The sequence below is a fragment of the Oreochromis niloticus genome, linkage group LG10, assembly GCF_001858045.2.
Source record: "Oreochromis niloticus isolate F11D_XX linkage group LG10, O_niloticus_UMD_NMBU, whole genome shotgun sequence".
In the NCBI taxonomy this organism is placed as follows: domain Eukaryota; kingdom Metazoa; phylum Chordata; class Actinopteri; order Cichliformes; family Cichlidae; genus Oreochromis; species Oreochromis niloticus.
Window position 1 is genome coordinate 30,347,054 of NC_031975.2, and position 14,669 is coordinate 30,361,722.

Consider the following 14,669-nt stretch of genomic DNA (forward strand, 5'->3'; position numbering starts at 1 on the left):
CTGCCACTGCAAACGATCCCTCGAGCTGAATCGGAAGCTGAGATGAGATACTCACTACAAATCTGCTGTTGACTTTCTCCAGGATCTGCTTCTCGTTGAGGGCCATAGACTCTCCTTTCCTCTTCTTTATCCTCTTCTTCTCCAGCTTCTTGCAGGCGTACATTTTCCCCGTGGCTCGTACCTGACACGCACACACCTGCAGACGACGGGGTGGAAGAAAAAGGACACTTTAGGATCCCTCAAAAATATCATCATTTAAAAAAGAAACAATTAAAACCAAAAAAAAACCCCAAAAGATCTGAAACAAGCAACACTGTGGAAGCCCGTTTCCACCACTAAAAAAATTATTTTTTTCAAGTTATTAACTCAAAATTTTGAGAAAAGTAACTCGAAATTTCGAGTTAGCGCTGCCAATCAGTAAACTACATGAATGATGTCATTTCCTTAAGCTTAAGCCCTCAGCTATAAATGCTGCAGCTAAGCTACCAGTATTACAGCACAAACTGCTGAGTATTTTCAGTGTGGCTTCACAAATGATGAAAACCTTCTGTTATTAGCTGAATCACATGGCGTTACTATCAGCAAACGTACTCTCGAAAGCGCCAATTTGTTGCTATACATTGGTAGCTCACGATCCGGTTTTGAGCGTGCAATTCCTCTGTGCTTTATCCTTCCGGCTAAAAAGAAACTGACGTCATTCACGTAGATTACTGACTGGCAGCGCTAACTCGAAATTTCGAGTTACTTTTGTCAGAATTTTGAGTTTTCGAGTTAGCGCTGCCAATCAGTAATCTACGTGAATGACGTCATTTCCTTGTTACCCGTAAGTTGAAGCCATAAGCTTCACTTATAAGCTTTAATAAGTCGAGGTTTCAAGAAAATAACTCAAATTTTCAAGTTATGGATACTTTTTTATGTTTTTAGCGGCGGAAACGGACTTCCATACAAAACCACGCTGGAAACTGACTGAAAAAAATCATGAAAACTAAACAATATGAAACTATATTAACTGTAGCACATGAGGAGGATAAGAGTTCACATCTGATTATATCACATTTAAACACAGAGTTAAAGGAAACTTCATGTTTCAGCTGTAGTCAGACGTACATTTATAGCTGTAGTGACTTTTGTGTAGGGAGCAGCAGTGTTAAGGTAAAGAAACAACCCACTACTGAACACGACAGGCTAATTATTCCATGAAACGTTCATGGCTGAAAAACACAAGTAAGCTCTGTTAAAAAAAATCGCTCCCTGTAAAGACAAAATGTTTGTCTTTACAGGATTTTGTTTTGATTTCACCGAACGGTACCAGAGGACTTTTTCTCTGTCGAATGAATGTAAATTCAGACATGCTTCATGGAGCTTGGACGCTGATCAAACATTGTTTTCCTTTCTGGAGAATGTGCGGAGGGTTTTGGGATCTTTGTGGTTTGTTGCTTCGTTGTCTGCTCAGCGTGTCCCTTTTATTAACTTGTACAAACTTCAGAGGAGAACATCCAGCTGTGTTCAGTGCAGTGTCCTCCTCCTTCTGCTAGTATCTGTGCTCAGATCATCCTCTGAGCCTGGAGGTAAGATTTGCATGGTTTCATTAAATATACTGAAGTTACTGTACGAAAGCAATCAGCTGAGGGGTTCAGATGGGAGGCACTGAATGACCCCAGAGCCCCTCATGTAGGTCAAAGACGGTCAGAAAATGTTAGTTTTACCTTGTAAAGGACCCCGAATTGCCTTTGTGTATCACTTAAAGGTGCCCCCTGTTTTCTCCTCACCATGACCTTCCTTGTGGTTCCAGTAAATTCGACTCACCGTGATCAAACCGACAAAACTGACCCTGACTTAATGTCCCCTGTTATCTCATGACCTGATGCGTATACGCCTAATCAGCTATCGGTGTTTGGAATTAAAAAAGACTGGTCTCATTAGACGAACAGAGGGCACAGAGACACCATTCAGTGGTGTGTAATAGGATTTAGATGCCTCCGATAAAGTCCTTCATTTCAGGGGCCAAAGAAAAGATTGAGTTAGGAACACTGAACTCCTCTGCACGATTAGACTGTTTAAAGGCTCTAAGGCATTTGTTTTAGTCTGACCTCAGTGAAACAGCACCCATTTCTCTGAATCTAAATAAGTGGAACGTAATTAGCTATTTTTCTTTCTGCCCTCTGTTTCTTTGGCCCGTGTGAGGACCTATAAATTCATCTACAGCCTCCCATTTCTTAACGGTTGAGATTAAATCCAATCAAAACATGTCTTAAAATCTAGAACTTTCTGATTTACCAACGCACAACTTTTCATTCAAATCTTCAGAGACCTCAAATGAGGGCAGAGCCTCTGAACTTTAACTCAGGTAACTTTACCTGTATATACTGTAGCTGCCCAAGAAAGATGTTTTTAATGACATTGTGACAACATAACACATTATAATTAAAGTAACCAAAACATTCAGTACTCACCTCTCCAAAACCACCTTTTCCTAAAACTCTGTACTGTCTGAATGTATTTTTCGTCACTGGTTGCCTGTTTAACAAAGAGAGAAAGTCAATTTAATAAACATCCAATTTAAAAAGCAATGTACACATGTTTAGAAATGAAATGAAATGAAAAAATTATGTTTAGGAAAGCTATAATGATGATATAGCTGAACCAGTTTAAAACTTTAAAGAAAAGCCGCCGTGTTAAGTCTGCTTATTTTCCCTTTGTTTAAAATATGTCATTCACTTCTCCAATCAAGAAAAACAAAGAATTGCAAACAAACTTTAACTTCGGACACATAAGAATCGTATACATGTTACACGAAAAACAGCCAAGTTTCTTTTATTACTTTATTTTTTTATTATCTGTCAAGAGGTAAAATTAGAGAGAATTTGAGATAGCCAGCTAACTGCTACTATGGTTTTCAAACAATTTGTAGGCTAATATTAGCATATCGGCTATCATTAGTTAAAAGAAACCCAGTTTTATCTATTAGAGCCTCAATAACCAGCTAGGAAATTGACTATCAGGAGAAAACTGTTTGGCCAGATGTTGAGGTCATGGAGAGATTCTTTGTTTGGTTTTATGGACCAATTTTAACTTTTAGTCTTTGTCTGGTCAATGTTGGCTAATGCTAGCATGCATGCTTATATAGATAAATAGCTAAGAATCATTCTCTGTATTTCACAATGTAAAATACAGAGAATTTCATTTGTTTTTTACTTGGATGTGTCAATGATTTTTTTGTTTGATTTTTTTGTCCTCTTACTCTCTTTGTCAACGGTAACGCTAATTATCTATTAGCTTGTACCGTTTGGAACGGTAAAGAAAAAAGAAAGAAAACCATTCTAATCAAGTAAGTTTAAGCATATAAGCAATTACTCATGAATAAATTTTATCATAGCTAAAAGCTGCCTAGAAACAACTCCTGTGTGTTAACACTAACTCACATTTCCTGTGTTATAACCTGTTCTTGGTATAGCATTTTTATCTTCTAAACAGGATTCAGTTCATTTTCATTCTTCTTTTTCTTAACCAGAAAAATAACAATTTCTACCTCAGAAGTCCTAAAATGATCCTAAAACTCATTTCAAATTAACCCTTAAATCCCCCCTTTTTTTGACACATCTTATGTGTCAAAACTTGACATCAGATGGTTAGCTGTCAGTTAGCTATACAGTCCGTTTTCCTGGGGAGTAGGGAAAACCACTGATATTTGGTTTTGATCAACCATTGATAACTTGAATTAGCAGCTATCATCTAAACTTTGTTAGAAGTGATAACACTGAGTATCTACTTAATACATCTGATTTAACAATTGTCCGGTACTTTGACTTAACAAAGCAGATTAAATAAGTGTCTTGTTTTGATCTTCAGGTGACCATTACTTTAATGATAACATATTATGTGAAAACTGCAAGATACCAGCAGCTCTGTATGCCACCTGTTTGAACAATGCAGTGGTTTGAAATACAGTTTTTCTGTCGACAGACAGTCGTTGGTAAATGGATTGCAGAGAACCGCACACTGTTGTAATAAACACCAGCACCACTGATCTGGACCCTCCTGGGATCAACACTCTCATCTCATCACGCCTTTTGGGCATTTTGGTCATCCAAGCAGGTAATTTAAATGGACCCTGGGGCACAGGCTCATTAAACCTGATGACTCATTTACTGCTTAATAAGCCATGGGATGAAAATTCTCCTATTTCTTTTTTCACATTTGCATTTTTTAATAATTGGCATTGGTTTGTGTATATTTGCATTAAGAACATGTGATATCCTTGGTACTTTTATTAGCAAATTTCTCTGCCAACAATCATCTAATGTATTCAAATGGAAATCACAAGGAACCTGGAAAGCTATTAGCAACAAAAGCACCACTCTCTCTGCTGCCCTGCATATTAAAACATGCAGTAGCCCTCACTTTTAATGTGTTAATATCTTTTTATTGACAGCGTTGGAACAGACTCTAATGAAACTCAAAGATTTTCTCCATCTTTAGGCTTTAGTAGCACGTGGACTGATTTCTATGTGATAAGTTGATAAAGTCACACTGATGCTTACGTCCAATTCCCTTTCCTAATTTCCCAGCATCAACAATGAGCAACACTAGCTAGCATTAGCTTACAAACAGCATATTAATCAACACCAGCACAACAGAGACTCCAACACAACTCCACATACAGGCGAAAAACAGTCATAGATCCAGTTTATTATTTCAATTGAGACAGTTAGCTAGCTAGTAGGGTGGGAACCCAGCCCTGCTAAATCAGCCCCATTAGTCTGCAGGCATATACTTGTCTTGAGTTAGTCAGTCTGTCTCAATTTCCAGCAAGAGAGCAATCTTCCTGCACGAGAGAAGCTTTTAAGAAGTACTGACATGGTAAAATTACTTTCCTTCTTGTCGTCACGTCTGACACTTTTCTCTCATTACTTGAAGCAAAAAGATTTTGTTCATCTTTAAGTTCACCAATTAAATCCAAATGTCAGATTTGTTTTGTCCCTTTGTGTCTTTTTGCTTAAGTTAATAAAAGGCAGAAATTCAGAGGTTTATTCAGATTGTGACCTGGTAGCTTTAGTTGAACATTAACTCAAATTTAGGCTTATTTATCAGTTTCTGGCCTCTGATCAGGAGGCTGGAAGAAATTGAGGTATTATGTTTGATAATCTTGTTGGAGACCAAAGGCAAAATGAAAATGCCATAATCTCCATTAAGTATTTAATTCTTTTCTATCTGAATAAAGTTTAGATTGCTTTACTTTGGTTCTTAGCAGTCCAAGATGGGGAGTGTCCCTGTTGGATAAAACTACAATCCTTGTTTTTGTTCTGATCATATTTCTGAGTTAATTTGCAAGAAGTCATCGAGTTTTTAATGCCAGGCAGACAGAAGTCCAGGGAGGACCTTTTCTTTTCAGGACTAAATGAGACATAACTGGCAGTCATTAGTTTATTTCTATAAAGAGGTCCAAGGACTAAGCCCTGTGGGACCCCACATGCTATCTTTAAGTGATGACGTGATGAAACCTGCTTCCGGGCGCAAACTTCTCTACGTTTAATAAGTCTGTTGTGTATTTAACATGTTTTAATGCTTTGTATCTTGTTCTATTTAATCTCAACAAGCCCCTAAAAACAGTCAGTGATCACTGTCGGCCTCTCTCGGTTTTTATTATCACTGTTCATTTTAAAGCTCAGTTTTTAAACCCTTACGATGTAACTACAGCACAGCCCATGCTGCAGTACATTAATGACTAACCTCGTATTGTGGATGGATTATCTCAGTTGTTCTCCTGACTGAAGTTTGGTCCGTTTACAGCATCCTGCCATGCGATTGCATTTGTCCCTAACCATCAGGAACCCTCACGTTAACTTTTATCGAGTGGAAAAAAGTTAGCATTCATCCTCCAGCTTCACTGTGTTTATGTTATGCTAACACAGCTGTGTCGCTAGCGGTCACGTAGCACATCATTATATACCAGCTAGCCCAACTTCAGTAACCCTACAAACGTCACTGCTGTTTAGTTTTCTGTCTTCATTTATGTTGGAAGTGATAGCAGAGCTGTACGTTTGAATTTTTTCAGAAATCTCTCAGTCAGAACATGATAAATTATATTTAGCTTGAAACTAGCGAGCTAACTTCCTGCTAACTTCTAACTCCGTTAAATTTCATAAATCCTGTTTTCATGGATGCCTGGATGTTAAACTTAATTGTTACACCTGGTAAAACAGCCACACTGATAATTTTATTACAGATGAAAGAATTTAGACAGTTTGTAACTCTCAGTGATGCCGCAGTGTTTGTTTGACTTTGGGACCTGCAGCGGAGTTTGGGTCCAGACATGGCTAATGACGTCAGACTTAAAGACCGGATAGGAAATAGCAGACGAAGTGACATTATCAAGACTGACCCCGGACACTCGGAGAGGAAGGATAAGAGCCTTTCCACCCAGGTTAAACCTGTTTCTAACGTATTTAGGTAGAGCAATACAACATCAGGCAAATTTTTTTACTCCACTGAAAAATCTGTGAATTATATTTTATAAACTATAAATGAGCTAAATTTTCTACTGCCCTGTTAGACTGACTAAAACTGACATGTGGCTTTATGTAAAGCAATTTCTTGGCTCAATTTTGAGTTTTGTGTATGTAAAGGAGACAGCAGAATTAATTTCTGTGTAACTTTTCTTATCTTCAGATACCCTCTGTTTCCATTTTATTTTATCTATATTTGTGCTAAATACAGTTAGAGAGGTAGTAGTGTAAATAAAATCTCAAGTCTTATGAGCTGTCTCTCTGATAACTGCGTGGAGACATTCTGAATGGCCACGACTTTAATCTCTGTCGGTCAGCAGCACAGCAGCCCGACGTTACTGCTAAAAGAGAACTTCCACTTATGGTGCTCATTTTTCATGATTTTGCTTCATTTAAAGGAAGGAATTCAGAGCTAGTCCTCGAAACTTCAGTCGATGAACTGAGAAGTTTGAGGTCAACGACCCTCCGCAGTTCCTGGAAAACCGATCATGATAAACCCTTTCAAAAAAAAGTTAAACAGCATGTGAGGCTGGAACAAACGAGCCTCGTGTTTTATATCTGCTAAACGTGGATCCCTGTAAGATTCCCTGGTTTCCCAAGTGTGTTGTTTCCGCTAATCCATCATGAGCAGAAGTTTAAACAATGAAAGCAAAACAGTCTGCAGGATCCAGAGTTTGTTTGCGGCATCGCTGAAGTTTTCAAAGTGGAGACTGGGAACCATCAGAGAGGCAAACAAACCTGACAAAACTGCCATTATGCCATTGTGTGTCGGCTTACTCCTCCACAAACAAATTAACAAAGCACTCATCAGAGAGCGCTTACAGCTGAATACCAGGAATCAGGACCCTGGGGTTTCCTGGGAAACCTCATCAGGAAAAGTCCCTGTGGGAAGTCTGGATTTTGGCTTGTGGATATTTTTCTCAGTGTTGAAAGAAGAAACTATTTCTTCCAGTTACTCTGTGTGCTAAAGTGGCAGCGCAGCCATGTGACAGAATATCCTAAAGGAAAATTTAAGGTCGCCAGATGTGACCTTGAGTGGTTTCACTTCGTCCTTTGAGCAGCTGCAGGTCGCTTCATAATTAACCAGACAAAGGAAGCTACACTCAAATCTTTAAAAAACAAGTGTGACACACAAGACTAAAGAAGAAGAACTTATTTCATTGTTGGTTCACAAACTTTTGCTTGAACTTCTCTATTAACAGGTCCCCTTTTACTTTTCTTGCAAATGAGTGATAACAAATGTATTGAATAATAATGTGTGAGCCCTGCAAAAGACTGCCGACATGTCCAGTATGGCTGCTGTGATAGACTGCAGCCCTCCCACAAACCTGAACTGGATAAGTGGAAAAAAAATGAATTTTTTATTGTCAAATGTTTCTTTTTGCCAAACTGCAGTTCATTCATAGACCACCAGGGGGCTGTGGCCCACACTTTGAGACTCCCTGCTATTTCCATTTTCTGGTGTGACTTAAAAACGCTCTACAGCGCCATCTGCTGTGTATAAAAACATGGACGTCTCTTTCAGCCGACCAGCAGGTGCCGCCTGCTTGATTTTTATAAGTCCAGTTGTTTAAGTACTCCCTGTGCCAGGAGCAGTTGTTTTTTTCCTGCTCTAGGATGTGTATGATGTCAGAGAAGCCACACCCACCTGCTGTTCAAACCTCAAAGAATCCAGGAATAGAAATGTGTAGCTGAAGGTGAATCGCTGCTCTTCCTTCAGGTATTTAGGAGGTGTTTGCAGGACACGTTGGAGCTGTTTTGAGAGATTGTCATCCTTTGTTTTTCTGTAAATCTGTTATCGCTCAGCACAGCTCTGTGGAAGCGTTTATCTCTTATTTCTGAAGACGTGATTAGACACTGCTCGGTCACACTGCATGATTGAACAAAGCCCTCAGGTGTTGTTTGAAATTCTGCAGAACCCCCTTTAGGCTGTCTGTTCGAGAAGCTACCCCATAATATTCAACAGAAAAGTGAAACACCCCATTGAGCAATTTCCACCTCAGATTTTGAAACGTGTGACGCTGATTTTGTTTGTAAAGACTGTTCTCACCCCCGTTAACCCCCCCCCCCCGAGGACATTGAAGGAAACTGATGAAGCAGCTGAGCGTGTTCATACTGGTTCTGTGGAGGATTTAGTGCTTCTTAATGTGCCTGAGTTATTTTTTTAAGTTGAAGAAGTTGCTGCACACAGAGAGCAGAAAGAAAGAAAGAAGAAAGAGCAAGTTGGTGTTTATGCATAAATGTTACCTCTCCAGCCATTTCCACTGGAGGAACCTGTTGTAGTACATGCTGTCGAGGTAGTCTGCGAAGGGCGCCATGCTCAGGTAGTCGTGGATCAGTCTGGAAAACACACAACAGCTGTCAGTTTCACACTGAATTCAGCTTCATCATTGAGAGCTCTCCGATCATTTAAGTCAACAATCTGATCATTTCTGCATTTGCTGTTTGCGAACATCACACTGGACTCTCAGAGTCAGAGGGACTCAGAACAGAGCTAATGGTCCTCCACATCGAAAGGAGTCAGTCCATGCTCAGGACACTGATTAGGACACCTCCCAGCAGAACCCCTATGTGAGGTGGGTCGGGTGTGTCCTACTAGGAGGAGGGACATGCTGCAGAGATGATATAACATATCTGGCTTCAGAGTCCCACACTGTCTCTGCGGATGAGCTGGTGGAGGTGCTGCTCCATCCTCAGACATGCAACAGAAAATGGACGGATGGCTGGACAACAGAGAGATCTCAGACTAGTCGAGTCATCTAAAAGCCAGACAACTAAAAGTAACTGTGCAGACTAACCCTGTGGCAAGGCGTGGTCTGCGATGCTGCTCAGGTCAGATGGACGCACCTGTGTGGCATCTGCAATGTGTAAAGTGTAAAAGGCTGTGCTGTTGTCATTAGTTTTGTTGTTGTTTGCATGTGTCCAGCTGTGAGCTGCAGCTGAGGTGTTTGAGTGTACAGCAACCGTTAATAAAGATGCTGCAAAGCATGCAAACATCGCTGGGTCTGTCGTGGTTTTATCACAAACCTGTTTATTTATTTCCTGTTTTGAATGCTCCTGAAATCCTGCAGGTCTGCCAGTAAACCCCTCCTCTCTTAAACACACCCCTCATGAACGAATAAAACACGGTCATCAGTGTCCTCAATGAGACTCTGCTTCGACGCACAGGCTTTTTAAATTACAGCGTTAGCCATAAATGTTTCACCCTTGGGTGCCATGTATGCATCCTGCAGTAAGGCAGCTGTTCCCTGAGTTCATCTCTTGTTGGAAATTGTAAATGTGAGGATCTATTTGGAGCCTCAGGTGGACATTAGAGGAACTGCAGGTTACCCTCAGGTGGGCAGCCACAGCGTGACCTACACAGAGCTTTCAATGGCCTACTGTCAGCTGTAAGATGACACACGATGGCTGCTTTACATTTGGAGTTCAGAGATCGTGGTGTTGATTTTGCATCTCTGCGCTGCATCATGCCTACGCAGCGATGAAGAGGACGTTACTCAACATGTGAGTGTTGTTAGCACACTAAGGCTCTTCCTCATCAGAGAAGCAGCATTAAGTGTATTCATATTATTTTTACAACCTGCTCAAGTCAAACTTTTCTTTTCCTTTTTTTTAGTTAGTTTTGTTTTATGTAATCTGCAGCCTGACAAACAGCCACCAATACTGGAGATGTTACAAAGAGTCACGGTTTGAAACAACGAGTCAGAGCTTTAAAATGAAAATGTGATTATTGGAATTTCATTGTCACACATCTCTCTGTAGTACTGTCGGCTCTTTACCTTACATTCTGAAGCAGCTTGAGGCGACTGTTGTTGTGGTTTGGTGCGATATAAATAAAACTGAATTGAATTATTGTTGCCTAACAAAAAAACCCCAGAAACACTCCAACAAACATTATTAGATGGAGAACTCTTCGGGCGTTTGGTCCTCCTCTGGGCCAATCATAACCCTCACACACACAACACTCAGGACACAAGTTTGAAATAAACGCTGACTTTATCATTTATCACCTTCTAAAAATCGACGCTGCTCTGACCTCTGACTTCAGTTGGACTCGAGACTTGTGACTTTAAAGACTTCGCACGGGGTCGACATCAAAGCCAGGCTGCCGGTTTCTCTGCAGGGCACTCGATGTTTTCCAGAGATATTTCTGGATAAGCGCTAACACCGACACCCTCGACACAAAGGGATGTTTTATTTCACGCAGAATGGATAAAGTCTGTCATATCTGCACAACTGAATCTCTCATATTTGACATTAAGTGGCAGTTTCTCTGCTGTGCCTACACAAACAGGGCATTGTTCAAACAACCGCTGATTCGTTTCCAAGCTCATCACATGCTCGGAAAACCTGCAGCTTCTCAAACGTAGATGTAATCAGCTTTTCCTTCATGTGTCAATAAAATGAGGCGTCTGAGTAGGAAGATTCTGGTGGAAATTTTCAGTTGAAAAGCTCCTTTTTTGTGAAGCTTAGACACCACTGCCCATCCACACATCCTCTCCAACTTATCCAGAGTTGGGTTAAAGCGGCAGCAGGCGAAGCAGAATATTCCAGATCTTGTGGTATTCCCAGTAAAGTGAAGCAGCTTGGACTTGAGATAAGATCTGGATGTGGCACATTAATTTTTATGTCTGACGCTGCTCGTCTTATTTTGTTGTCGTCAGCTGTTGGTGCCGTTACTCGTGTGTTTGACCATCATCGGGTAAATGCTGACGCCATAAACTAGAGTTCAAAGGCTTTTTGTGAGAAAGCAAAACAAAAAGAACAGCTGTCTGATTTTAAATATTTCGAGGTAAAAGAATATATGTGACTCAGCTGATTTAATTTATTTACCCTGAAATGGAAACTGTTTCTTACTCCAGTTTGTAAGCTGTGGGGATGCCAGCTTTACTAAACTGCAGTGAAAGGGAAGCTTAAAAGTACTGATTGAGTCAACGACCATATTATTTTGGTTTTATGGGTTTCCACTGTGGTTTGTAAACTCTAATGTATATCTAATGACATCAGAATCAGGAAATAACACCTCGGCCTGTCCATCGGTTTCCTAATAATAATATCTGGTGACATCTTTGGTTGGTGAATGGTCCCAGCTCTGAATGTTTCCTTTTCTGATTTTCTTTGAAGACAGTTTGTTTTGGACTGGTTTCACTGGTCTGGATCACTGAGATCAAACTAAAGTAACTCGGTGTATCGTTTCCAGTTGAAGCGCACCTGTTTGTGTGATTTTTGGCTCTTAGGGCGCTTCAGCAGCACGGGTCAGGTTCTCGTGACCCGTGCTGCTGAACAAAGACTGAGGATTCTTGTTTTAGCCTTAGGGGTGCTTACTCCTGACTGCAAGGTGGGGGTGGGGTGTGGGCAGGCCGGGGGGTCTCAGATTTAATTTCTTTGATTTATCTAACAGCTTAGGTTTTACATTTGTGTTACAAGTCACTTTTTGTTTACATATGTTCTTCGGTAGTATCCCCTCGCTCAGTGAAGACCTCTCAACCTTAATGTTCCTGGGGTCCCAGGTGAGCTAGAGTCCAAACAAGCACATTAAACAAACCTTAAAAAAGCTGATATGATTAAACTGGGGGAATATATCCAAAAGAACAGCAAATTAATCCTTAAAAACCCCTGCAGTCTTACTTGGTACAGTCCTTGAAGAGGTCTTTGCAGGCCTCCTGCTGCAGCCTTTCTGTGCACTGAGCCATCATGGCCTCCTCCACCTCAGGCACGTGGTCCTCTGACTGCACAGGGAAAAAACACATGAAATTCAGGTGAAAACAGTGAATCAGCTCCGACTGTAACTCTGACAGAGAGAGCCGGACGGATGAGGTTTGAGACGGAGCTGGGAGGTGTTTGTGTTCGTCTGCAGGTTCAGACCTGCACATTCGCGCTCACACAGAATCAGCAGGAAACATCAGGGCGGAGCTTCAGCCTGAACTACGAGGTGAGGCCAGGATTTCTTTCTGTTATCTGGCTTCACTGATCCTGACACAGGCAATGACCAATCAGAGTGTCAGAAGTACTGATGCTGGTCAGGCATCAGACTACCTATCTCACCTGGCCTGGAAACACCTGAGGTAGAGAGAAAAGACTTTTGACCCTCTTATACTATCAAACACAGAGATCTGATTGGTCAGCAGGTGGTGATCTCTTATGTCAAACATAACCTTCGCCTGCTGAGAAGTGAACCACCTTCATGACACTGAAACTTCAGGATAATCCTGAAGTTACCCTCACAATCCCTGCTTCATAGTTCAGGCCTCAGGACTGCAGGTAGTTACATCATCGTATGGTCAGCCAATGAGCGGCCCTGCTCCCATCATCATCCACCATCAGCTGATTAGATCTGATTTTCCTTCTTGACGAGCCGGAGTGAGCAGTTCCTACTCTGAGTGATCCGTTCAGGGACGCTCTAGAGGCAGGTGTTTTAAAATTCAACCACAGTGGGGGCATTTAACAGAAGACAAGCCTTCTGCTACAAAACTGGCTGAAAATAATAACAGTAAAAAACTAAAAATACAAATAAATTTAGCACTTTGTCCAAAACTCAGTGACTCTATTCAGTCTGCTGTGATGACGAGTCTGTATACTAAATAAACACCACTTACCATTTATATTACATTTAATTTCAAAGTTTTATTAATTTACTCCACTGGGCAGATGATGTATTTTGAATAAAATTACAAAATAAATCTATAGTGCACACTGGTAAAGCACACTGGTACCAATCAGACAGAAACAATGTAAAACATGGAAAAGATTTGACGACTTTTGGTCTGATATTTTTGTCAGTGAATGCATCATTAATAAAAGTTTCAAATTGCTCCTACAGAGCTCCTCTGCTACTTTGACAACAAAACTGATGTTTTGTTATCAAATTCAAGATCGTCCATAGCAATAATTTTCTCTAAACATCACAGTTTGGATACTTTTCAGGTGATTTTTGTAGATATTTTGCTATGTTTGTGACACATTTAATGACCAAAAGCCAGTGGAAACCTTTTGGTCATTTGATGGTCGTTGGTCTTCAGTTTGGGCTTGTTTCTATATCTTCCTGCTTCAGATGGAAATGAGCTTTGAGAATAAACAATAAAAAACCCAACAGATATCCTCCTAATAAACATAAAACCATGTCAGACCTGACAGGAAACATCAGCGAGTACCTTTGGGTTGAAGTATTTTTCGATGAGCTCCTGTCCGCATTCTTTCCTTTTCTCATCCGGCGTCACCTCGTAATCCGCCTGCAGAGAAACGCACACATCAGCATGCAGTGAGCAGGCGCTAATACTCAAATAACGCAACAAATAACACAATCTGAGGACAAAACTGTGCTCAACTTATTTCAGTGAATTCATTTACTGCCATGACCTGAGTTTACTTTCTGTTTGTGACATTATGTTCTAGTGTCTTTTTATTTCTTAGTATGAAGAAAGTTTAACCAAGAAGGCTTTAGTGCCTGAACCTACCCAGGTAGCTTTTAGCATTAAATCCAAACAAGTCAATTTTAATGTTTGAAGCAAACTAAGTAACTTATCAATTAATGCTGAGTACTTTTTAATCACTTGAGATAAAGTTGTTTTTTGTAATTAGGGTTAACCAAGTAATTCTTAGCAATTAACAATAATCAATTAGCTTTTAGCTACTGATGCTAACCAAGTAGCATTTAGCAATTGACGCTAAACAGGTTGCTTTTTAGCATTTTAGCAATTGATGCTAACCAGGTTGCTTTTAGCATCTGAAGCTAGGTAGTTTTTAGCAATTGATGCTAACTGGGTAGCTTATAGCATTTTAAACTAACTAAAGAGTTTTTAGCACTTAAGACAAACAAGGTAGTTTGCGGCATCTCAAGCTAACTAAGGAGTTTTGAGAATTTCTGCACTACAATGTGACACTGCCAGACCTTCACAAAGAGAAGAATACCAGGATGTGGTTTTTAGTTTCAGCATTGCCAGAAAAATGTGGTTAAAAAACATTTCTTTTATTTGGGTTTTTACCATGTTGCTGCTAGCTGTTTGTTTTTTTTAGCATCCTGTCATCAAAACATCTGATTCTTCTGTTTTGATATGGATGACATTAATTCAAGTGTTTAGTAAAACAGTAAGAAAATTCTTGTTGTTGCATTGGTTTGCCTCTAAACAGATCTGCAGAATCCCAAAGGTTAGGAGAAGTGTTTGG

At 40.2% G+C, this 14,669-nt stretch overlaps 1 protein-coding gene and 1 long non-coding RNA gene across 3 annotated transcripts in view; one reads left to right on the forward strand and one right to left on the reverse strand.

Moving 5' to 3' along the window:
- The window catches only part of LOC102081641 (uncharacterized), a 35,015-nt gene that overhangs the window by 18,459 nt on the left and 1,887 nt on the right, over positions 1-14,669 (forward strand). Inside the window, exon 3 of the long non-coding RNA XR_269536.4 lies at positions 3,964-4,095. This is a non-coding gene — a long non-coding RNA (uncharacterized LOC102081641). The remainder of the gene's footprint in view (positions 1-3,963; positions 4,096-14,669) is intronic.
- grk6 (G protein-coupled receptor kinase 6) overlaps positions 1-14,669 on the reverse strand; it is a 54,101-nt gene that overhangs the window by 9,577 nt on the left and 29,855 nt on the right. Inside the window, exons 4-8 of one of the 2 annotated variants that reach the window (XM_003453964.5) lie at positions 13,658-13,735; positions 12,135-12,235; positions 8,754-8,846; positions 2,454-2,517; positions 56-196 (exon numbers count right to left, since the gene is read on the reverse strand). In XM_003453964.5, coding sequence (XP_003454012.1) covers positions 56-196; positions 2,454-2,517; positions 8,754-8,846; positions 12,135-12,235; positions 13,658-13,735 — 477 coding nt within the window. Of the gene's footprint in view, positions 1-55; positions 197-2,453; positions 2,518-8,753; positions 8,847-11,948; positions 11,974-12,134; positions 12,236-13,657; positions 13,736-14,669 lie in introns of those variants that run through there. The other variant, XM_025910694.1, reaches the window with a different exon arrangement.